At 49.0% G+C, this 25,196-nt stretch overlaps 3 protein-coding genes and 1 pseudogene across 3 annotated transcripts; 2 read left to right on the top strand and 2 right to left on the bottom strand.

Annotated features, from left to right (window-relative positions):
- Positions 1-1,264: 1,264 nt before the first annotated feature.
- On the top strand, positions 1,265-4,636 carry LOC136467678 (endoglucanase 6-like). Its single transcript, XM_066466445.1, has 5 exons — positions 1,265-1,671; positions 1,793-2,200; positions 2,278-2,532; positions 3,616-3,730; positions 3,847-4,636. The coding sequence occupies exons 1-5, from the start codon at positions 1,450-1,452 to the stop codon at positions 4,359-4,361; spliced, it is 1,515 nt and encodes a 504-aa protein (XP_066322542.1). The 5' UTR covers positions 1,265-1,449; the 3' UTR covers positions 4,362-4,636.
- A 1,360-nt stretch (positions 4,637-5,996) lies between these two features.
- LOC136464388 (uncharacterized protein At3g17950-like) lies at positions 5,997-7,153 on the bottom strand. The gene is made up of 2 exons (XM_066463343.1): positions 6,850-7,153; positions 5,997-6,767 (listed from the first exon to the last, which is right to left on the bottom strand). The coding sequence occupies exons 1-2, from the start codon at positions 6,925-6,927 to the stop codon at positions 6,264-6,266; spliced, it is 582 nt and encodes a 193-aa protein (XP_066319440.1). The 5' UTR covers positions 6,928-7,153; the 3' UTR covers positions 5,997-6,263.
- A 4,671-nt stretch (positions 7,154-11,824) lies between these two features.
- On the top strand, positions 11,825-18,640 carry LOC136464389 (uncharacterized; annotated as a pseudogene).
- A 451-nt stretch (positions 18,641-19,091) lies between these two features.
- LOC136464390 (uncharacterized) lies at positions 19,092-19,849 on the bottom strand. The gene has a single exon (XM_066463345.1). It carries the CDS (start codon positions 19,710-19,712, stop codon positions 19,461-19,463), a length of 252 nt encoding a protein of 83 aa, XP_066319442.1. The 5' UTR covers positions 19,713-19,849; the 3' UTR covers positions 19,092-19,460.
- Positions 19,850-25,196: the final 5,347 nt, after the last annotated feature.

Genomic DNA, 25,196 nt, shown 5'->3' on the forward strand with positions numbered 1-25,196 from the left:
CCATCCTATGCCCTCCGTGAGTCTCGGTCTAGGCATCGGCGGGACCCAGTCCCACCACCCTACGTCCCCCTACGTTGCCCAACGGTCTCATTTAACAAAAACCGGCGGATCTCCGGGCACTGATGACAGGAAATGCATGCTGGATCGCCGTGCTCTGATGCTATCGTAGATTGCAATGCACCGGGGTCCATCTCGGACGCCATCGTATGTACTTATGGACGTCATTTGGTACGCCGTTAAAGCCTCATCAGTAACTCATTCGTTCATAACTACGGTATCATTTTTTTTGTGTGTAGAAATCCGGGGAAGTCAGCGAAGCAACGAGCTACCAACCGCCTACCAGCACCGGAAACACTGTAAAAGCAAATGGCCTGAGTGAGCAGCAGTGACCGGCGCAGCACGAGCCGAGCACAGGACCACTACAGTTTTTACTGCTACCGGTGTCTGTGTGGCAGCGTCATCTACTGGACACCGGACCAGTCACCAGTGCGATGCGAGCCGGCGTCGCGTCGCACGGGAACGCGAGACGAAACCAACCGAACCGAAAATACTCGGCCTGTTCGGAAGGCCGTATCATATCGTGGATTATTTACTGCTGACTGGTTTGATGTGAAAGAAAAACACTGTTTCCAGCTAGAAATTTACGATCGTTTACGAGGCAAGCGAACATGCTACTGCCCCCGAATTCCATACGGACGAAGAAATGGCGCTGCTACTAGTAGCCTACTGCTGCTACTCCGCTAATCCTGACCGCTCGTACGCCCCAAACTTGCAAGAGAGGACCTTAAATGTATTCAGTTGAGAGCAATAGATCTTTGGTTTAATAAAGTAGAAAAGCTGTACGTGCCCGGTAGGTACTCTTTTGGTAGATCCTAATCCTAGTACGTACGTACGCCAAGACGTGCATGTGCACTGTCCTCCATGTGTCGTGGCCTTGTCCTGCGCCTACCCAGACCAAGTGAGATACACTGGTAGGTAGGTGTGGAGACCGTTTCTGGACAGGAACAGGACCAACAGCCAAAAACGAACCAAACAACGGCAGGAGAGCCATCTGCGCTGGCCCCACCGTTCAGTGTCTCGGGTCCCAGCCAAGCCGAGCTGGCCTCCGGCGCCGCAACGTTCGCTACGTCCACGCGGCGTCTCCGCATTGGTCCCGCGCTCCGGCATCCTAGGCCTTCTTTCCCCATCGGCCCGTGTCTGCGGGCGCTCACGTGCCATATTTACCGCTCTCCCTCCTTCCCGTTCGGCCGACCGGCCACCACCTCACTCGCCTCCCCGCCCATTATAAGCCTCCCCCGCCGACTGCTGCCGAGCACGGTCAGTGCAGCTAGTACGCCGCCGAGCACACCTCAGTCGCCTGCCGAAGCGTCCAGCTGTGTGTGTACGGGCAGTCGGCAGAGCTAGTATTCACTGCTGGGTGGCCATTGCCATTGCTAGCTTTTAGCTGCAATGCCGGCGGCGTCGCGGAGTGTCAGGGCAATGGCGGCGGCCGCAGCCGTTGTGGCAATACTGCTCTCGACCTCGGCGGTGGCGGCTGCGCAGCACGACTACGGCGACGCGCTGCACAAGTGCATCCTCTTCTTCGAGGGGCAGCGCTCGGGGAGGCTCCCGCCCGACCAGCGCCTCCGCTGGCGCCGCGACTCCGGCCTCCACGACGGCGCCGCGGCCGGGGTACGTGCACCCAGTCCTAATAAATTACTCTAGTTGCCTTTGGCTTCTTTATTCGAACAAGCAAGGCATGTCAGCATTGCGCCATTGGCTGTGTTGTGACGAACGGAACGGAACGTAACAGGTGGACCTGACCGGCGGGTACTACGACGCCGGCGACAACGTGAAGTTCGGGTTCCCGATGGCGTTCACGGCGACGCTCATGTCGTGGGGCCTGATCGACTTCGGGCGCAGCTTCGGCCCCCACAGGGAGGAGGCCCGGAAGGCGGTGCGGTGGGCGACGGACTACCTGATGAAGGCGACGGCGAAGCCCAACACGGTGTACGTGCAGGTGGGCAACGCCTTCCGCGACCACGCGTGCTGGGAGCGGCCCGAGGACATGGACACCCCGCGCACCGTGTACAAGGTGGACCCGTCCCATCCGGGCTCCGACGTCGCCGCCGAGACCGCCGCCGCGCTCGCCGCCGGCTCCATCGTCTTCCGCGACGCCGACCCCGCCTACTCCAAGCGCCTCCTCGACCGCGCCGTCGCCGTAAGAGACAGAGCGCGCGCAGCCTAGCAGAGCTACTCTGTGGCCGATGACAACTCAAAAGCCGTGTGTTGCTGTAGGTGTTCGAGTTCGCGGACAAGTACCGGGGCCCCTACAGCAGCAGCCTCCACGCGGCGGTGTGCCCCTGCTACTGCGACTACTCCGGGTACCAGGACGAGCTGCTGTGGAGCGCGGCGTGGCTGCACAAGGCGACGCGGCGGCGGGAGTACCGCGAGTACATCAAGAGGAACGAGGTGGTGCTCGGCGCCAGCGACGCCATCAACGAGTTCGGCTGGGACAACAAGCACGCCGGCATCAACGTCCTCATCTCAAAGGTCCATCCTCCATCGCCTCTCCTTCCTCGTTTTTTTGCGCAAACATTTGCCATTGCCTTGCCACGTTAATGAGTTGTTACAACTCTTTACTTACTCTGGCTGTGCGTGCTGCTCCCTGACCCTGAGTGAGCACGCAAGTAGAAGCAGAGTATACTCCTACTAATGTGCCAGTGTCACGGAGGGAGACGGAGTGCCACAAATTTGGGCTGTTCGCTGATGTCAGAAGCACTGGCCACACCCAAATCCTTTGCTATTATTAGACAGTCATCAGCACTGGTCAGCGTGGTGGGCGGTGTGCCTTATTATTGGCCGTTTCTAACCTCTATAATGCTGCCATGTCTCTGTTGCGTACCAGACAACAGGCGAGCACATGGTTCGCCCCCATCGAGAGGGTGTCATCATCTTTTCGGTGGGCTTCGGGGCATGTCCTTGGCTACTTGGCAATGTTAGGAAAAACCTCGATGACAGTATTTTATCTTAGCACTAGAATGTCTAGCCATCAGGACTGCTAGCCATACTGCTTCAGCTTGAATCCTCGATGACATGCCGATTATATGTGTACCGCATTGCTGTTTTCTAGCTTTACCGCGTGATATCTTGCCAACATTCTCGCATGTTTCTGACGGCGGTGGCGGGCAACTGAATCTAGGATGCATGGTATATTTTCTGTGGTGGACAGTTTAGCTTAAACATTGTCTGAAGATGCAGTAAACAACTCATCAACCTAGTACGGAGTATTATAGAATCAGTACTCATCAACCTACCCTACCACTGGTGGGGCTGTAGGAACATGCTCGTGTCTGCTACAATCTCGGTCTCCTTCCTTGGCCCTTGTGCTCCCGCGCATGATGCCGGAGCAGGCGACGCGAGCAGCTAGCGCACGGTAGTAGCGTAGGCGTATAGCAGCAGAGGGTTCCAGCGAAGGAAAGGAAGCCTTTTCAGAGGCATCACGGGTGTACTGTACCGAAACGATACCCAAAATGCCCTCAACAGTCAGTATCAAAGCAGATTGCCAATGCTAAACAGTAAACACTAATCCTGTTTTTTTTTTCTTTTCTCCCGAATGTTTTTATTGTTCACCAGGAGGTTCTAATGGGGAAGGACGAGTACTTCCAGTCATTCCGTGTCAACGCCGACAACTTCATGTGCACCCTCCTCCCCGGCATCTCCAATCACCCCCAGATCCAGTACTCCCCAGGTCCGCTCGCTTCAGAATCACATACTACACCACTAACCCTGATCCGATTCAAATTCTACCGCATCGAATCGATCGGACCGGAAATAATGAATTTAACCGCATGCAATGCAATGCAGGCGGGCTGCTGTTCAAGGTCGGGAGCAGCAACATGCAGCACGTGACGCAGCTGTCGTTCCTGCTGCTGGCCTACTCCAACTACCTGAGCCACGCCGGCGGGCGCGTCTCGTGCGGCTCGTCGTCGGCGTCGCCCGTGCAGCTCCGCCGCGTGGCCAAGCGGCAGGTGGACTACATCCTGGGCGACAACCCGCTGCGGATGTCCTACATGGTCGGGTACGGCGCCCGGTTCCCGCGGCGGATCCACCACCGCGCCAGCTCGCTGCCCTCCGTGGCGGCGCACCCGGCGCGGATCGGCTGCAAGGCCGGCGCCGCCTACTACGCCAGCCCGGCGCCCAACCCGAACCTGCTCGTGGGCGCCGTCGTGGGCGGGCCCAGCGACGCCTCCGACGCCTTCCCCGACGCGCGCGCCGTGTTCCAGCAGTCCGAGCCCACCACGTACATCAACGCGCCGCTCATGGGCCTCCTCGCCTACTTCTCGGCCCATCCCAACCCGGCCGAGTCAGGCGGCGACTAGAAGTGACAAGTGAGAGATGACGAACGTATGGGCCTGGGTATTTTGCATGGGCTTTGGTCTGTCTTGCTCGGGCCCGATTGGGGTGCCATTGTTGTTGCCTGGTGGTGTACGGGTGTGCGTGTATCCGTAGTTCCGTACGAGTAGCTGTAACTAGTTAACCAGAGCCACTCCCTTACCTGCAAAAAAGATCAGGGAAGAGGAATTGGTAGGCTCCCTCCAAGATTGTATTAGTATTAACTATTAAGGTGTTATATACACTAGTAGTAAGGTTAAGTGTCCTACGTCGTCTGCGTGCCACTTTGTGTACGGTGTTTTGCCAAGTGCGTGACGCTTTGTGCCTGTCTCAGTATATTATGTGACTCTGTAGCTGTACTCTGACAAAAACGAGCTAGCCTAGGCACGACAAGAGCCGTAGGTCACATGTGCAAATGTAGCTGCACTGCCTCAAGTTCACGGATGGCGAATCTCGCTGCCGTGCACGGGCACGAGCACGGGCGCACGCTCGAATCGAAATGCGTAAGCTAAGAGCCTGACTGCGTCATCCAAGATTGTAAGTACTGAAAGGCGACAAGCAACTGCATATTTCGTTCACTGCATCATGCTAGATTGCACGATTGCATCATGTCAAAGTTTAATCTCCCCTGCCGTGCACGGGCACGAGCACGGCCGCACGCTCGAATCGAAATGCATATACTAAGACCTATAAATACAGTGCGTAAAGTTTTGGGTATTACATCGAATGTATCAAATGTAACATAGGGTGTCGCATAGAGTGTTCGAATATTAATAAAAAAAATAAATTATAGAATCCGTCGGTAATCCGTGAGACGAATTTATTAAGTTTAAGTAATCCATCATTAGCACACGTGTTACTGTAGCACCACATTTTTAAATCATGGACTAATTAAGCTTAAAAGATTCGTCTCGTAAATTAGTCATAAACTGTGCAATTAGTTATTTTTTAGTCTATATTTAATACTGCATATATGTGTCTAAACATTCAATGACATATGGAGTAAACTTTAGGGGGGAACTAAATAAGGCCTAAGGCTGCCTTCAACAGGAGACCCATTACGGATCCTAAAACCAAAATGAGTCTCTAACCAAATACATATAGCCTCCAACAGAGTATCTATATGAAAGACCTATTTTTGGTGCTAGGAGAGGTATAACCCAAATCTGACTATCCTCTCTCCTGGAGACCTATTTGCAGAAAGTGTTATCTTTTGGGTTTTGTTGGAGAAGACCAAAAATAGGTATTGAACCCTTTGTCTGTAACGCTACCCAAAGGACGAATGAGTCTTGTATTTTGGGTCGCGGTTGTTGAAGACAGTCTAAGAGCTTGACTCTGACTGACAAAGGCGATCCGCTTCCAACAAGTGAACTCTTTTACCCTGTTCGCTGATGCTAAAATTTAGCTTATACTGATGTTTATGCTGAAATGCTATGAAAAAATACTGTTCTATGACTAAAAAAAAAGTTTTGAGTAAGCTCAAGCAAACCAGGCTAGATCATCCAAGATTGAAGTATAGAAAGGCGACAAGCAACTGCATATTTCATTCACTACATCATGCTAGTTTGCATGATTGCATCATGTCAAAGTTTCATCGGTTATCACACTCGTTACATTGAATCGAAAAAAATTTAAACAATCATTGAGGCCCAGTTCATTTCGCTAAAAAAATAAATATATTTATGATTCCGACTAACTTGTTGTGAGAGAAAAAACATAATTTCAACTAAAAAGATAAGCTGAAAAGTATGGATCATAAAACAAGCCATAACATCAGGTGTCCGACACTGATCGACTTGGATTAGAAAGGGAAGGTGACAAATTAACCGGTGAGCATGACAAACAACTGAATACCTGAACCGCTCTACTTGGCCGCGGGGCAGGTAAGGTTACGCGGTTCCACCGCTGCAGATTGCCGTGAGCAGCACCGGCAGCCTCGCCAGGGACGACGAGGTCCCCTGCGCCGGCCTCCGCAGCTTCCACCTCCCCGTTTCATCCGCCGCCACAGCCACAGCCGCCGCCGCGGCAGCGTCCCGCTCCCCCGCGCCGTCGCCGCCGCACAGCAGCCCGGCGCCGGAGAGCTGCTTCTCCATGTCCAGGAAGTGGCCGAGCGACGTGGGCACGCGGACGTCGTCCCTGCACAGCCTCCACCACCCGCCGGCGGCGCTGCGCCAGTGCCGGCGCCTCCACCTGCGGCGCCACCTCCACCCCTCCCCCTCATCCTCATGCACCGGAGCACGCGGCGTCCCCGTCCCCGTCCCATCCACAGCATCCTGCCCTGACCGGTAGTGGTGGTGGTGGTCCTGCCCCTGCTCCTGCTCCTCGTCGGCGAGGGACACGCCCATCAGCGTGCCCAGCGTCGTGCTCCGGTCCCGAAAAAACGACCCCGTGGACTGGCAACAGAAACCAAAACCAGGATTTCAAAGATTCTGCTCATGCACACATATGCACAATGGTTGTGAAAGAAGAAGGAACCTCAGTGGCGATATCGGACGAGGAGGACGATGTCTCGGCGGAGGGCGAGGAGAGGATCATGTCGGCGTCACCGTCCATCGTCTTCTTCCCTTCCGGCGAGGATAGAGTGAGGTGACACGCTGGCACTTATTACTGTGGGAGCGGCAGTGAGAGTGAGAGATTGTGTTCCTCTCGAGAGATTCTCCCTTTGAACGATCCTCGCCTCAGCTGGAATCTCTCAGTCAGGATAGCGACAGGACAAGCGAGGAGACTGGGACGCGGCCACCGAGCCCGGGTGGAAGAGGCAGAACCGTAGGTACTTACTCCCTCCGTCAAAACCAAAAAAAAAAGTAATTTTAGCTCTGAACCTGAACACGCGTCGTGTCCAGCGAAGATAGAATTATGTTGTTTTTTGTTTTTCTAGACCGATCTTTCAAGCGTGACCGATCCATCGCGAAGCTTCACGGGCCGCAGCTTCTCTGCCTGTTCGCTCGCCCTGCCTGCGTGCACATCACCGTCGGCTGTATCCTGCGCGCAGGAGAGCTGGCCACGCCCGCGCCGGTGAGCAGCCGCGATGGGTGCAGACGCCGCCGCCGCTGCCGGATTCGCCACCACCGTCACGGCCCCGGACTCCCGCAGCACGATGTCGCTGCCCTCCACTTCTCTGTCCTTACAGCCCGCCACCCAGCGAGCTCCAGCGACGGTGCCGGTACCGGTGCCAGCGTGGCCTCTGCTCGGGACGCACGTGCGCGTGGCCCAGCTCCCTTAGGCCGTCCCTGACCACCAGGATGAAAACGGTACGGATATTTTCCGACCGTATTCGAAACCGAATCCGTTTAGAGGGATTCAGATCTGTTCGTATCCGAGTCCGGATATCCAACATCCGATACCGTATCCGTATCCGAATACTCAAATCACATATTTATGACGTCGATATCCAATCATATTCTATCCGACATAGTTGATAATATCGGTGATATCCGTCCGTATCCGATCCGTTTTCATCCCTACTGACCACCCTGCGTGCGAGCCGGCAAGCTGATGCTCGAGCACCCTCGCTCGTCGACGGTGAGCCACCCCACCGGCCGGAATCGCGCTGTGAACCCGTTACCCTGCTGCTCTGTTCGTAAGGTTAAGGAAGAGGGAAGAAAAATGATGAGTAAAGTGCACCAGCGGTCCCTAAACTTGTACCGCTGTGTTATTCCGGTCCCTAAATTTATAAATTGACCGTTTAGAAACTGGGATGACACAGCCGAACAAGTTTAGGGACCGAGATGACACGGATGAACAAGTTTGAGGATCTAAACGATCGATTTATGAGTTTAGGGACCGAGACGACACAGCTGTAACTGTTGGTGCACTTTACTAAAAAAATGATTAAAAACTCTTTCTCAGATGCAAATTCCGTGACTCATGTGAGTACACAGATGTTGTGGGTTAATTACTTAAAACACCAGGGTCGCCGATGCAAAATACTTTTCTTTTCTGTTTTCCCCCTTTTATGCATATAATCAGTTGAAGCTTTGAAAAATTTAGAAAAATTGTAAAAATGAAAATCCAGTTTTATTATACTCCTTATGAGTATATCTATACATAAACGTCCATGCAAATTATATCATTTATAACCTTTCTTAGCTTTTTTAGTAGTTGATCTTGCAAGAGTGTGGCAACTAAGCAGAAAAATACATAAGTGAATATTCAGTTGCCAACATTATCAGCTTGCACATATTTTTATATTTATTAGTTACATGTTGCTCCTCTATGTCAAAAACTTTAGACACGTGTCCTCGAGTCCAGATACATCTACCAGCCACATCGAAACAGGACTCAAAATATACCCGATTGGGTGCTCTAACAAGGATGGGGACTGTGAGTTGATTGTTTATTTGCTATTTACACACTCAAAGTAAGATCTGTACTTGCCGACCTTTAGAAAATTGCAAATTTCATATTCTTATCATCATAATATCAAAGGTAATTATTTCCTATTTTCAGTTATTACCATTTTGCATCATTGTATTTGTATAATTCAGAAATCAATAATATCGATGGATATTCTTATACATCATCCAAGCACATGAGCTGCCGCACACACGAATGGTCTCCACGTACTCACACACACATCATGAACTGGCCCAAGACAGGCAGGAGCGCGGCAACGCCGCGCATGGTTTCCAGTGATAATTGAGGCGAGCAACGAGCATACGTGTCAGATCCACCAGGTAGCGAAGTGGCCTGAGCCTAGTAAGGGCAGTCTGGGCATGCACGGAGCCAGCGGTGGGGCTAGGGGGCTTCAGCGCCCCCTCCCCCCCTACGGCTCGCGAGAAAGCGAATCCTCGTAGAGTCGTTGTCTAAAATTTCAACTGTAGATGTACAGGTAAGAGGAGCTGAGATTTACTAAAATTCTTTTCTTGCTAATTGCTGTTGTTCAGTCTCTTCTAATTTTTTTCATAGCTTCGTCCCTGAGTCTGGGTGGTCTCTATCTCTGTTAAATAATAAATAAGATGTCACCTAACTAAAATGCTGAGGGACTAATTAATAAGAAAAGATAAGAAAAATTCGTAGAAATCGTTTGCAAAGAGAAAAACGACGTCTTCTCTTCCGTCAACGCAGAAGAAACCACCGGTTTCTACAGGGGCCCGCTCGCGCCGACCGCGCCAGCCGCGTCCGCTCCGCTCGGCCGCGCCCGCTCTGCTCCACCGCGCCGGCCCAGCTCGGCCGAGCCCACCCGCTCGCGCCGGCCGCGTCCGACCAGCTCGCTCACGCCGGCCGCGCCGGCAGCAACGCGCGCTCGCCCGCGCTTCCGCAAAACTCGCCAGCCGCCTCGAGTGCACGCCCGCGCCGCCGTGCTCGGAGGGTGTTCTGCGTCGTGTACTCGTGTGTGGCTGGGAGAGATTCAGAGAGAGGAGAGAGAGTATCGGAGGGAGAAAGGGATAAGTGAGACAGAAAAAAAGTCTAATATCTATTACATAAAGACACTGGCATCGGGAGAGACAGGGCCTGTTTGTTTGGTAGGTTGGGTGGCTAAACACCGTAACCAACTTCTAAATGTTTGGTTACCTGTAAACAGTACGAAACTAGGTCCATCTAAGGCCAGTTTGGATGCCAAAATTTTTGGCAAAACGTTACTGTAGCGTTTTCGTTGTTATTTAGCAATTAGTGTCCAATTATAGTCTAATTAGACTTAAAAATTCGTCTCGTGGATTTCGTCTAAACTGTGTAATTAGTTTTATTTTTTATTTAGATTTAATGTTTCATGCATGCGTCCAAAGATTCGATGTGACGGGGAATCTTAAAAAATTTAGCGTTTTGGGGTGCAACTAAACAGGCCCTAAGCCAAATTGGATGCCCCGGCCTGGCTCTAGAAAAATGAGTCGGGGATCCATTTTTCGCTGGCCTGGCTTAGCTAGCCCGTCGGTGGCCTCGGATATGAATCACGTCACCTCCCTCGCTTCTTCCAGCCCTCGCCCCCTGCCGCAGTCGTCGTCGTCAAGCACTCCGACCATGTCCCCGGCGTTGAGGTCCCATGGCACCGGCGGAATTCGTACTCCGGGAGCGCGACGGGATCCGGAGACTCGAGCAGCGACGGCTCTACACGTACCTGCACGCACCAGTAGCTGGACTTGACCACGGCGCCGAAGCTCTCGCGAGCGCTGGTCCACGCGCTGGCCGAGCTCCATGCGTCGCGTGCCACACACCAGGCGAGGCTCTGGCGCATGGAGTCCGAGGCCGCGTGGCGCTCGTGTCCTCCGCGCTCGCCGAGCGGGACGAGCTCCGACGGCACTGTCACTCCCTTCTACTGCTCCTCCACCACCAGGTTGCTGCAAGTCCGAGCCTCCATGCTGCTAGTGTCCTGTCGGCAGGAGGAGGATGCTCTGCTACTGCTGCTGTCACGGTCATCAAGCGAACAAGGGATATTGTTGGACTATCAGCTTCGTCTGTAAACAATAATGAATAAATGTGAAATTGCATTATTGTTCGCATGCATTGATGATTCTATGAACTGTGCAACCCTTCCTCTCGGGAGGCATCGGCCGGTTCGATTGGCCATGGCCTCTGCTCTCCTCCGCTATGTCTGTCCGCATTAAAGGTGTTCGACGAATTGCTTCAAAGATGTGAAGTTACCTGCCTAAAGAAGAGGTGACTCTATCCAAGCCAAACGAGGCAACCAAACAAACTAGTTGGTAGCCAGGCTTAGATAATGTAGGCAACTAAACAAGTCTATCTTGGCTGCTGGAGGCAGTCTTAGGCTAGCCTGACTTATTTCGTAATCAGGCAGGAAGTCAGGTAACCAAACATGCCCATAGTTTCTATAGATGACTTTTACTGATGTCATCATCTTGGATATCGAGCGTAGTTTCAACTGTTGGGACTGCCCTAATGGTAGAGAAAATTAAAACAATGGATAGAAAAGTATCATGATTCACGCAAGCAACCAAGCAATATTGCTACTGAATTTTTTTGTGGGGTTGGCAGTTGGGACCGGGAGCGGAATCAAATTGAAATTCTATAGTCCAACGGGTGAGAAATTAAAGGAAAGGATCGAAATCAATCGCGCACATCACAACACAAATTATAAACGGGTGAGAAATTAAAGGAAAGGGTCGAAATCAATCGATCACAACACAAATTATTATAAGGAGATATCATGGTCGAGTACGAGCAAAGCTATTTTTTCACATCTGTCTCCTGAACTGCTGAACTGCATACCTCCAAATTTTCAGTTTAGTGCCCTCACATCAAACTCAAAACTTTTCTCCGAGCAATAAGGCTTCACAAACTAATCCCGAACTAGACTAGAACCGACCAGTAGAAGTGTAAAACGTGAAACCCTAAAACTAATGGAGTATTTTACATCTGCTAATTAGGGTTACGACAATAGTTGCGTACGTGCATCATGTCGCCGACGAACAATCAGAGATAAAGACGTACACGTACGTGTGGTGTGGGGGCGCCGGGCGCGTATGGCTCACGCTGCCGGCTTGGTAGCCATCATGGCCTTGAACTCGTCGAAGGAGATGACCCCGTCGCCGTCTCGGTCCACCGCCGCGACGATCTCCACGCACCGCTCGGCCGTCATCTCCTCCCCGACGACCCCCAGCCTCCGCAGCGCGCGGCGCAGCTCCTCCGCGGTGATCACGCCGTCGCCGTTCTCGTCGTACTCGGCGAACGCGGCGCGCAGCGTGTCCGACTGGTCGCCGTCCTCGAACAGCGCCCCGAGCTCCTCGAGGCTGATGAACCCGTCCCCGTCGAGGTCCGCGGCAGAGACCATCTCCTCCGCCTCCGCGGCCGTGCACCCGCAGGACTCGCGCATCTCGGCCGCCGAGATGCGGCCGTCGCCGTTCGCGTCGAAGTGGTGGAACACACGGACGAGCTCTGGCTCCGGTGTTGTGTCCGTGGGTGGTGGGGTGCTACTGCTAGCCGCGGGGGTAGGAGTTGGGGGAGGCGCAGTTGGGGAGCGGCGTCGGCCGAAGATGTCGCCGCAGGAGGAGGTGGCGGAGACGACGAGACCCATTGCTGCCGCGTGACGGCGTCGGCGTGGGATGGTTTCGCTCGTTTTGGTGAGCAGGGTTTTGGGCTGTTGGCCTATTCGGGACTTGAGAGTTTTTTTTTTTACTTGGTGGGACTTGAGAGGTTTTTGGCTCTGTTTCTCTCTATATATAATAAATTATCAGATTATTCTATTGGAAATAGAATCGAAATATATCTAAAATAAAAGTTTTCCTAGAGTAACTTTTGCAAGCGTCGGTATTTCCTTTCAGGATAGTCGAGAGTTTTTGTCCCTTTGTATATAGAACTTTTTTATAGGCGTTTTTCTATTAGAACTTGCCAGATCGTTCAATTGGAAATTGTTTCTAAAGCCTGCCCCGAAGTTTTCTTGGAGCAACTTGAGCAACATGGGTATTTTTCTGATTTCCCGATTATTAGCGTCAAGCTCGTCTCAAGAACTTTAACGACGTGTTTGGTTGGAGACCAAAGCTTGTTATGCCAAAGGTTAGTTGAGCCACAGTTTTTTCGGTAGCTGTTTGTTTCACTGCCACAATTGTGACACGCCAAACTTTCTTAGCACCTTGCCCCACATGTCATAGACTCATTTCCGTGACAAATCTTACCACAAGTGTGACTTCAATTTGCTTGCCACACTTAGTTTGTCTAAGGTTAGGCGTGGCAAGTTTTGGTCGCCGACCAAATACGTCCTAAATGCCCTCAAGCAAGCGGTATATATGAGCCTAGTAATTTTTTAGCATGTTTAGCATGGTTTCAACTCTAGCTGGTTCTGACAACAGCTTCTACAAGGATTCTGAGGAGTTGTACTAAATATTTTAGGGAAAGGATTGCAATTTATGACTCCTCGCTCTGACTCCTCTAGAGGAATACTTAGTAAAGAGGAGACATGTCAAGCAAGCCCTTAATATGACGAAGTGTACACTACTAAAAAGTGTTAACTTACAACATATGTCGAAAGTGATCATGAGTAGTCCAATATCGGATATGGCTAAATGGTTTAGAAGGCCCAAAGACCTAGGAGGTATTAGAACAAAAAAAAAATTATGATTATCAATGAATGCTTACCAGTGAGCCAGATCTGGATCGGAAGTGGCACAAAGGTTCTTGGTATAGAATTTTTGCAAGCTAATTTTGGAGGCTATCACAAGTAAAATTTATATTTTAAAATAGATGGAGTACTAGATCATTATAGGAAGAAATTTTAGTACAAAAAAGATTTAATGCTAAACGCCTTATATTTGCAAAGGGACGAAGGGGTACGAACAACTCCCAGAGATTCTTTATAATCTAATTAGGAAGAGATTTTAGTAAAAAAAATTAATGCAACAACCTCTTTAATTTAGTGTCCAAATATCTTATATTTCGAATTTCTTTCTCGCATGCCAAATGAGAATGACTCTCTTAAGTGCATACATGCTGAAACTTGTCTGAAACTGACTGAAAAACATTGTTCGGACTGAATTGTTATGAGAAAAAAAAACATTGTTCCGGCTGATAAAATAAGCCGGTTTGTAGGTAAGCCGAACGGAGCCAAAGTTTGGAGTGACCACCTGCTCTTTATCGTAGGTGCAGTGGTGCGGAGTGCGCACCCGCTCCGCATCCAACCAGCCAGCGCGTCCCCATGGCGGCCACCGCCGCGGGGGCTACGCCGGCGACAGCGAGGAAGGCCCTCTTCACCACTACGGTCACCCTCCTCTCATCCTCACTCACACGTGGCAGTAGCCTCTCCTGCTCTGCCGCGTCCACCGCCGCACCGCGCCTCGTGCCGCAGCCGTCGTACCTGGTTCGGTGGGTGCAACGTGAGGGTGGATTCGTCCATCCTGCTCTCCGCGTCGCGAATCACCCAGAACACGGGCTCGGAGTCTCTGCCGCCGCGGCCGACGGCGACATCCCCCCTGGGGACGTCCTCATCGCGCTCCCGGGTCGGCTCCCTTTACGACTACGCCGCCCCACCGGTGCCGCGGACGATGTGCTTGTGCAGCTCGCCCAGCAAGTCCCAGGTAATGTCCTTTCTGATTCAGTTGCTTGTGCGGCAACTTATGTAGCTGTGCGGCGCGGAAGCGGACGCAGAGGGCGAGCGCGCAAAAAAATTGCTGCAGCGGGCGAGCGCGTGAAGACTTCCCGCGTAGAGGCGGACGCCGCGACCGAGCGCGCGCGTAGCTGGCTTGGGCCGCGCGAAAACAGGCGGGAAGGATAAGAGGGAGAGGACGCACTTCCCGCCTGCCATTTGCTCATCCCCGCCGGGCGCTCCCCTCCCCGCTGGACGCGCTCCTCCCGCCAGGTGCTCCCCTCCCGCCGGACGACCTCGTCCCCGCCAACGCCGGTCGTGCTCGTCCTCGCCGGCGCACCCCTCCCGCCCCAGCCCCCTCCTCTCCCCTGCTCGAAGCTCCCCTCCCCTGCTCCTCTCCCCTGCATACTGAATGACTGAAGTGATTCAAGTGAATACTGAATGAATGGATGGATACTGAATATATTCTCTTCTATGAATACTGAATGAATGGATGGATACTGAATCTGTCTTTTTGTGATTGTCTGGATATATTTTGTGATTGCCTGAATGTATTATTGATTGACTGAATGTATTATCGATTTCGATTGACTGAATCTGATGTATATGTCACTGAAATCTGAATGTTTGCTCACTGAACTCTGAAACCTAAATGTATGCTCTGAACTCTTGAATGCAGGATTTCAACAACAGAAGCTTTACCTACACCTGAAACTGAAATTGAGGGAGCGAATCTGTCTTTGGAGATGCAGTGGGAGCATAAGAACCACTTGAGCTGCGTAGAAGTGCAAGAGTGAGACAACTTTATGAAGGAGAAGAATTTGAGTCCGAAGAAGAGTTTGATGAAGATGAGGATAATTATGTGGAACCCTATTGAAAAAGAAAGATGATATGGTAGTGGGGCCTTTTTATCATGCCATGGTTTATCTTTTATGATGCATTCATGTATGTTTTAAACCTATGAACTGCTGTTGTGTGACTGTGTTTTTCTTTTTTTGTGAGAACTATGTGCTCTCTAAACAAGACATTTATTTATGAATTGTGTTGTGCAATTGTACTGCTGTCCTGCCCACTTGTTTGTGCTTCAAAATTTGTAATTACTAGCTGCTGATATGGTATGTTCATGGATGTGAGATGGCTGAAATCATTCAGATAAATGTCAACTTGCTATTTTCTATTTTTCGATGAACTGCTTGCTGTCTATTGAGTATTTACAAGCTGTTAATCCTTGTTGTAGGAACTAGGAACAAGCTGTCTATTGATTATTGAGCCTAAGCCAGTAAGCCACTTATATACTGTATTCAGATACTCTATGTTTCTATTTAACTAATTTACTCAGCTAATATATATATATATATATATATATATATATATATATATATATATATATATATATATATATATATATATATATATATATATATATATATATATATATATATATATATATTGTGCGCTAAATAAATTGGCAAAACGCCTAGGCTAGCCTAGGCGCTAAGCTAGGGGCCCCCAAGAAAGCACCTAGCGTCTTCTTAAACTTTGATCAAACGTTAGGTAAATTAGTGGTTGCTAATGCTTTGAGCCTCTATAATGATTTTGAAGTGACTGAAATTAAGCTTTAATGCTAATTTATACGCTTGGTCACGGTTGAATTTCTCACTTGGTCACTTCTGCACTTGGCAGCAGTGAACAGTCTTTCTGTTATTAGTATGATAATGTTGTTGTGATATAAGAATGTCAATTTGAACATGTCATCCAGGGTTTGTCCTGAATTGTTTTTGCTTACCTGTTTGGTGTTGGAAGCCATCAACTGTGGAATCAATCCCCATTCTTATAACAATGTTATGGGGCCTGGAGATATGTTAAATTGTTGAAGTCAACCCAAAATTGTCAGAATTAGGCCCCCAGTAAGTATATGAGTAGGTGTAGTTTATATCTGCAGTGTGTACTCTTTTCCATGAATCAACTCAGTTTTAGTAAATTAGTACTTAGAAAGTGGTTGAGGATATACATTATATTTCCATTGCTCAAAATGGAATTACAGGCATTTCTTAGTTTGATATTTCTTTATCCATATATTTTCCAGAGATATTTTATTGATTTGAACAAGATTGTGTTGAGGTTTTCCTGTTATTGTTCGCTCGATAATCTGTGTGTGTATTGATGCTACAATGTTGTTGTGTTTACGCATGCTGAATGTGCCATTTTTTACCACAAACCCCTCTTTTAGATATATGAGGGGATTTCTACTTGTAAATTCAAACAATGAATAAGTTCAATCATTTTCATAGAGGAACTATGGGCTATGAAGCTGGGCTTGAGGTTGCTTCAAGAAAGGGCCAAATCTGATTCATTTTGGTGGCCTTATATTGCCAATTTGCCAGAGGCATTTACTGTTCCAATCTTCTTTCCTGAGGAAGACATAAAAAAACTTGCAGTATGCTCCTCTCCTCCACCAGGTTGTTAAATACATATGGTTGTATCTAGAGGGAGGCCTATCATTTTGCCCTTACTTTTCTAACTGATTCTATTTCAGGTTAATAAAAGATGTCGTTTTCTCCTTGAGTTTGAGAAAGAGATACAGCAGAAGCTTCATACTGTGCCCTCGGTAGATCTCCTTTCTATGGACAAGATGTAAATTCATCTTCCCTTGGATGGGCTATGTCAGCTGCCTCTTCTCGTGCATTCCGATTGCATGGTGAAATCTCAATGTTGTTGCCTCTTATTGATATGTGCAACCATAGTTTCAACCCCTAGGATTGTTCAGGAAGTAAGTGTAAACAGCTTAGACATGTCAGTAAAGGTAAGTATCCTGTGATGTTCTTGCACTCCTAAATTTTCCATCTATACACTTCTGAAAATTTTGTTCCAGAATCAAGCTATCTTTTTCCTCTTTCTCATATCCACTTTTCAAATGGGGATGGTATTATTGGATTATTCTTATTACTATGAAAATATTTGCCTTTCACAAAATTTCTACTTCGATCTCTACTTGTCATTTGATACGCTCATTCCTTACATCTCTATGCACAATTGTAACATCCATCATCCATGTATCAGTCGTGTTCTTCCCTACTCTTTTTCATATACAATTTCATATGTTGGAATGCACTTGTTAGCCATGCAACACTTAAATCAACTTATCACCCTACTTTAAGCTATCTCTGTGCCATTGCTAGCCACTGTTCGTCTAGTGAGCAATGCCATACTGTAATAAAGATTTTGCCACTTCTGAACCTATAGGTGACTAATGCTCTCGATTAGTACCAAAAAATGCAAAGTTGTGGCACATTAAAGTGCATTTAGTCAACTGATTTACCGGGAGCATATTGCTTTTAGTCCATAATTTCCTTGTTTGTGTAATATGAGATAAGTCTATTGACTTCGTCTTCACATTTATATTGCTTTATATAGGTTTTCGCTGAGAAGATTGAGCAAAATGCATCAATAACACTGAACTATGGCTGCCACCCAAATGATTTCTTTCTTCTTGATTATGGATTTGTGATAACACCGAATCCTTACGATCAAGTGGAACTAAGTTATGATGGAACCCTTCTTGATGCTGCAGGCATGGCAGCAGGAGTCTCTTCTCCCAACTTTTCAGCGCCAGCCAAGTGGCAACAAGATATATTGTCACAGCTAAATCTGCATGGAGAGGGTGCCGTTTTAAAGGTTTTTTCCCACATTCTTAACTTGCTTGTATATCTTGTGGTACGTGCTGAGTCCACGTCTACTTAATATTGAATGCAGTATTCATGTATGCTAAGTCTCACACATGCTATGGGCAATACATGTGATTTCTTTCAGGTAAGCTTAGGAGGCCCAGACATTGTTGATGGACGCTTGTTAGCTGCTCTAAGGGTGCTTCTTGCGGATGATCCAGAGGCTGTGCACAAGCATGACCTGAAAACACTGATGTCCCTTGATGTGCAAGTTCCTTTAGGCAACGCTATTGAAGCATCAGTACTCCGAACAGTTCTTGCCCTTCGTGCGATTGCTCTCCAACACTTCCACACAAAGATAATGGACGACGAGGCAGTTTAGATTGCAGAAGAAGTTCATGATCGTTGACGTGATGCAGAATATCAGCAGGAGAATCAAGCTGCTATCGCCGCAGAAATCCACTGCGTAGTTCTTTAATTTGTCGTCAGACAATCAGTTACCATTCTGTACTGGCTACTGCAGATATCACAAGCCCCAGTTTTGATTGTGTACCATATTCTTGTCATCCTACTTCCAATGCCTGACATTGAAAAGTTACATCTGCATCCAACAATCAATTAGTTTCCTGTACTGATTATTGCGTATAATAATAAGCCTCAATTTTGACGCTTCTACCATTTCGTTTTCTTTCTTCCTACTTCCTGTGTGCCGAACACGAATTAGTTGCATCTTCTTGGCTGCTCAAAGGGTGTTTCTCAGTGTGTAACACGTTTAAATGTCTTGCACAAGTTTCAACTGATCTCTACATGAAGAGTTAAGCCTTAAAAGAGTGTAGTGGAAATGAAGCAGAACCATGATGTTCTTGATTCTGAAATTCCTGAAGAGTAATAATAAAGCCTTAAAAGAGTGTGGCGGTAATGAAGCGAAGCAGAACCATGATATTCTTGATTCTGAAGTTCCTTATCTTCCGATTAACTGGGGTGCTTCACATAGAAAGAAATGTTTTCACGGTATGACTAGAGAAAACTGTAATTACCCAGCTACCGCAAAAATATTTCCAAGAAAACAGAAACAATTGCCCTCAGAGAAGAAATCTTTCCATATTTTCTCCCCGAAACCTAAGCAAATAGAGAATTGTTCATCACCCTGTAGATCGATCGAATGATGTAAGAAAATATATTTACATGATTGATCCATTATATCACCCTAAAAACAATAGAATAAAAATGTTGTGTGGATCTCAACGAGCACTCCGACCATGCCAAGAACAAGACGACGACGAACGAAACGGATCCTAACAACGATCGATCAATCGACCCTAACGAGGGAAGAGGGAAGAGCGAAGGCGAGACGATGACGACGACGACGACCGCCGACCGAGGACGCCTTCTCCACCACCCCGGCCCTCCCCGAGGGGATCGATCGGCTTGAATGAATGAATTCCATAGGACTAGGAGTCACCGCCGATGGAGATGGCGGTGCGGGCGACGCGGCCGAGCGGGGAGCGGGAGCGTTGCCTGTCGAGGTCCCGGAGGACGAGGCGCATCTCGGAGGCGTGTTGGTGCTGGTACGTCTCGTGCACCGTGGCCCGCTCGTCCTCCTCCTGCTTGATCCGCCGCACCTGGCTGTGCACCACCACCACCTGCTGCTGCTGCCGCCGCCCTGCTTCCTGGTGCTCCCTGATCTGCTTCTCCATCATCATCTTCTGATTTCAGCAGCCTGCCTTTTTATTTCTCACGGGAGTAACCTAAGATCTAATCTTTTCTTCGGCGAAGGTGATCTCTACCGTACCATTTGGATTGGAATTTGGATGAACGCGGCGCAGCGCATGGGAGGGAGGGAAAGGGAAACTCGATCGGGGGACGTATAAATAGGGGGCAACTAGGAGGGGGAAGGGGTCGGTTCCTCCCCGTCCGCGCCCGAGGGCCAGGAGCGGCGGACACGTGTCCTCGCTCCTCCCCTCCCGGCCGTTTACCAGATCCGCGCCGCGTCGTCGCGTCTGACCGATCGGCCCGCTCCAGCCAACGAGCATTTCCCGGCGTCGGCACTCGCGTTCGTCCATGTGTGTGCCGCGGCGTTGAGAGGGACGCGACGGCGCTGATCGGTGCGCGTGCTTGCCGCGTCTGGCTCGGCTAGGCGAGGCGAGGGAAACGTTTACCATGCACATGTACGCATGCGGCCATGCGGGTTGCCGAGAGGGGGAAAAAAGGCTGGGCGCGTCGGGTTGTACCGGATGATGGATGGATCATGGACACGTGGTTGTGTGAGCTGCGAGAGGTGAAGCACTGAAGCCGGAGCGCCGCCCCGCCCCGCCCCCGGAGGCCGGAGGGGAGGAGTCCAGAAAATGGCGTGACACGAGTCAAGAAGCGTCATGTGCCACACGAGTAAAACGTGGGGGAACCGGCCACGCCTGGTGGATCGGCCGACCGCCGACGTCGCAGGCGTTGGTGGATGCGTACGAGTACGGCAGGGCAAAGGCAAACGTGCCGGATGAGTTAATCCATTTATTTTTCATCATCAGTGTTGTGGCGAAACGTGTTTTGAATGAGTTCATTTCTGGGGCTCGCTTTTTTGGCACGGCTGAATAACAGGGAACCGAATTGTTCAGGAGGGGATATATCCGTACGGATGAGTATAGTTGTGAGATTGATTTCGCGAATTTTTGCATGGTCAAGTTCAGGTACCAAGAGAAAATTGTATTTCTGATTTATGTTTTTTTAGAGGGTCACGTTTCTGATTTATGTAAGGCCAGTCTGGATAGTTTCGTAGCATTGCTTTCAACACTGCCATGTCATATAAAATGAATAAAACTTGGATTACTCTCAATGGAAAGTTTGATGTTATAGTATTATAGACATTTAATTTCATGACTCAAAGAGAGTTGGTATCCCCATGAAATTCATTTCTTCTCTCTCGTTAAATAGATTGCCATGCCATAAAAAAATGCTATGTAACAACTTATTTAATGCATATGAAACACCGCCTAAATCAATGCTCAAAGTACCGAGATCGATCTTCATAAAATCAAAAGGAATAAATAGGGAAAACAAAGAACTGAGCTGTAAATCCGTAGCCCGCGTTAGATGTACAGGCCTGCTCCTATGAACATCGAGGGGCTTTTCAGGCCGGAAATTCCAGCCCAAATACAGATCCCCATGGACGAACTCGACCGGCCTGCTTCTCCACTCGAGTCGTCCGCTTGAGCCCAAATACAGAGGTAATTACGGAGGGATGGACAGTATCGGTTAGAGACGGATGGAATGGGATGTTTCTCATATTATTTAATATTTTATATATAATCAATATATACTTTTCTTAGAAAATGTCAATCAATAATAATAAACTTGAAAAAAGGCTTTACCCGCCCCGCCGTATTGCGCATGGCTGGCCTCGCCTGTCGTCGTCTCCAAATCCAATAGAATCATCAGTCACCTTCATTCACACCCGACCTTTATCCGCGCTACTAGTCCACAGACCTGATCTGTTTATCAGCAAGCGCTCGTCCCGAGGCGGTAGGGGTTATTCCCCCTCGCCCGCCCGCCCACCCATGATTTCGCTTCAGAAGAGTTGAAAAGCGCAAGCCGATCGAGCAAGAAAGCAAACCTATCTCAAATTCTCAGCCCCCAAGCCGAATGGTCAGTTGCATGCGCCGCTGCTCTGGCCGCGGCGGAACTTGTCCTATCCGACTCCAGTTGTTGGTGTCTTCTTGTCTCGACGCCAACCAACCGAACCTTTCTCCGGCGAGGATTCTGCTGGTAGTTGCCTCCGGGCTCCGGCTGAATGCGAATGCATGGCCCGCTGCGTCGCGTCGCGCCGCGCGTGAAGATGACATGGACTCCACGGGGCCCGTCACATGCGGCGGAGCAGCAACGAGCTGGCCCAGATCGACCATGCGGGTGGACCGTGGAAACACGGCGCGGCGCGGCCACGTGAGCGCCCCCGGAGCCACGCGATTCTGTAATAAGTGGAGACGTGTCAGAAATCGTCGAGGTAGCCAGGGCTGGAGCGTGTTTGGATGCTGCCTCTCAGGCAGCTCAGACGCCAAGCAGCGTTCCTAGGCATTCGATTTCGATCGCCTGGGGCTGCGATCGCTTGCCTGGCAGGCAAGCCCAAGCGAGGGCAGCATCCAAACACGCCCTAACCACTAACCACGACACCCACAAAAGAACATGAGGGTCGGTGTCGTCCGTCCTTCTCGAGCTTGGGCGCCGTTCACACTTCACAGTGGTCAGGATCAGTGACGGGTCTTGCATTGCTCGCTGCCACGCTGCGCTCCAAATCGATCGATCAGGGAACCGTGTCGCTCTGGTTTACAGCCACATGTGTGGTTGCGGGGCTCAGGCATGTCATCGACCATGCATGTCACTGTCCTCCCTCCGTTTTCAGGGACTCCCTCTGGTGAATGACGAGCGATAGAAGACTGCTCTGCAGATATATATCCCGTTAATTTGTTTCTCTCCAGGCTCCAGCCACGATGATTATCTACAACTGGGATGCCCCAGCTCGATCCACAGCTGTGTTTGTGTTGGTCTCTTCTCTAGCGGGATTGGAGTACCTAGCTAGCTGCACACGCCGCCGGCCCATATGCTAGGCAAATGAGGTAGCGGTGATTGTCAAACAATCCATGTGGCCAGTAACATGCGTCGATCGATGTGGTTAGTTCTACTGAACAATCGCCTTCTGGATGCATGCATATGGCCCCTGTTGTAATTGTAACAAGCTTTTAGTCAGGATGTGGTAGCTAATTATAGCTAACACTGCCGAATATTTCAGTATGGAAGAGCTAGAGTGTCGATACTAGGGCGAACCCAATGACTAGTCCACAAAGGGGGGCACAAACTTGAAAGAATTCTTCAAACGTACTACATAGACTGAGATTCTTCAGTGAGGTTCACCAGTTAGGCTGAAACACACACACACCTGCTACTGCCTACTGCATGCATGCCAGTGTTGAGACATTCAGAGATCCGCCTAGGAATGCGTGTGGGAAATATTCAATATATGGCACCGTTGGGTGAAATTTAAGAATTTGGCTACTGTAACACTTTCGTTTTTATTTGGCAATTAGTATTTAATCATAGACTAATTATGATCAAAACGTTCGTCTCACGATTTCGAACCAAACTGTGCAATTAGTTTTTTTTTCTATATTTAATGCTCCATACACGTATCACAAGATTCGATGTGACTACTGTAGCACTTTTTGGGAAAACTTTTTTTTGAACTAAACAAGGGCTAAGATCGGTATGAATCAGAACGGTCAAGATCTGCACAGTTTGCATCTGGAGACTGATGAATTGCATATGTTATGCATGACGCAGATGCCGTATGTACAATTCAGGGCAGCTCAATTTGCTTCTAATAAGGGCCATTGGTACAGGAATATAATCAGGCCGTCATCACCTTCCAAGTAACTCACATGGGTCGCTAAACTATTAATTGGATCCGATTGTGATTTCTGACGACTACATCAGGGACTCCAAGATGATCGACTACAAACTCATGTTACTCGCAAAATCATACAATATGTACTAGCTCGTTCCATCGATCGCCATCATTATTCGTCATATCTCGTTGACCTCAACTCACATTATATTCTTGCGATCATCCATGACAGATTGATTGTTAGTTTCGCAGTTTCATGGAAAATCACCAGCCAATTTCTTGAAATAGTTTCTGCATGCTCCACTTTCAGCTATTAGTCTTAGCCCAAGTTACGTACGTCTGTTAACCTGGATTATTCCTACCCCACGTGCACACTGTGTATGGAGAACATTACAGTACACTACATGAGAGTACTGATAGACTTGATATGATCATCTAGCCATAGATCTAGCATGTATACTGACATTTGGGATAAATAGCAAGTCCTACAACATGAACTAGTATGGGATTTACAGATAGAGTGAGAGAGAGAGGGGTTGCAGAGATGCAAACCATCGGCCGCCTTCGAGGAAGATGAGCTGGCAATGGCGGTGCTTGTCGGTGACGCGGTGAAGTCAGGCGGTGAAGATGCGGTCGCAGTGGCGGCGGTGCAGAGGCAGCGGTGGCCGGTGGCAGTGCTTCCCGTCGCTGGCAGCGCCCCTTCTCTAGATCGGTTAGGGTTAGGATGTAGGTAGGGTATCTGGCGGCTCAGGTGAATCTTATACCTTATGCCTCGACCCCTACCTCCCTTTTATATGGCGTTGTGCGACGGGGGCCCACCAACCATGGAGTGGTTGGACGCCCCCAATCAGGACGCGGATCCAAGGGCTCAAATGGTCGTTGGGCCAATTGGTGGAGATCAATCTAATATTCTCCTCCTTGATCTCACCTTATGACTTAAACTTAACTTACTTACTTTATCTTGTTCCCATTCCATCACAGATTAGTGCATAGAGCGTGCCTCATCGTCACGGTCAGTTGCCATTAGATTAAACAGCTACAATGCACCTCTCTATTTTAAAACAGATTCTCAACTAGGCCCTCATTGTCCAGGAATCATAGGCTTTCCCTTAAACCCATGCCGGCTAAGTGTTCTTTGAACACGCTGGGTGGTAAGCCTTTTGTAAGCAGATCCGCGAGCATCTTTTCTGTTCTTATATGCTCAAAACTAATTATATGATCTCGAACTTTGTCTTTCACAACATAATACTTTATGTCAATGTGTTTGGCAGCACCACTTGACTTATTATCGTGAGTATAACATACTGCTGGATTATTATTGTAGTATAATTTAAGTGGTTTATGTATGTCATCTATCACTTTCAACCCGGACATGAATTTCTTTAGCCAATTCACCTACCATGTGGCCTCATAACATGCTACAAACTCAGCATACATTGTGGATGATGTAGTGACACTTTGCTTTGAGCTTTTCCACGATATAGCTCATCCTGCGAGATTAAATATGTATCCTGACGTGGACTTTCTGTTATCTCCCGCATAATTAGAATCTGTATATCCCTCTATGTGTAGAGAATCAGATCTTCTGTGCGTTAGCATGAGACCCTTTGTACCTTGCAGGTAACGCAAAACTTTCTTTACTAATTTTCAATGTTATATTCCTAGATTACTCTGATATCTGCCTTGTAACCCGGTAACAAAATGCTAAGTCAGGGCAAGTACACACTTGAGCGTACTGTAAACTTCCGACAGCTGAACTATATGGAACTGGTTTTATTTGACCGATCTCATATTGGTTCCT

This window comes from Miscanthus floridulus, chromosome 7, assembly GCF_019320115.1.
Source record: "Miscanthus floridulus cultivar M001 chromosome 7, ASM1932011v1, whole genome shotgun sequence".
Taxonomy (NCBI): domain Eukaryota; kingdom Viridiplantae; phylum Streptophyta; class Magnoliopsida; order Poales; family Poaceae; genus Miscanthus; species Miscanthus floridulus.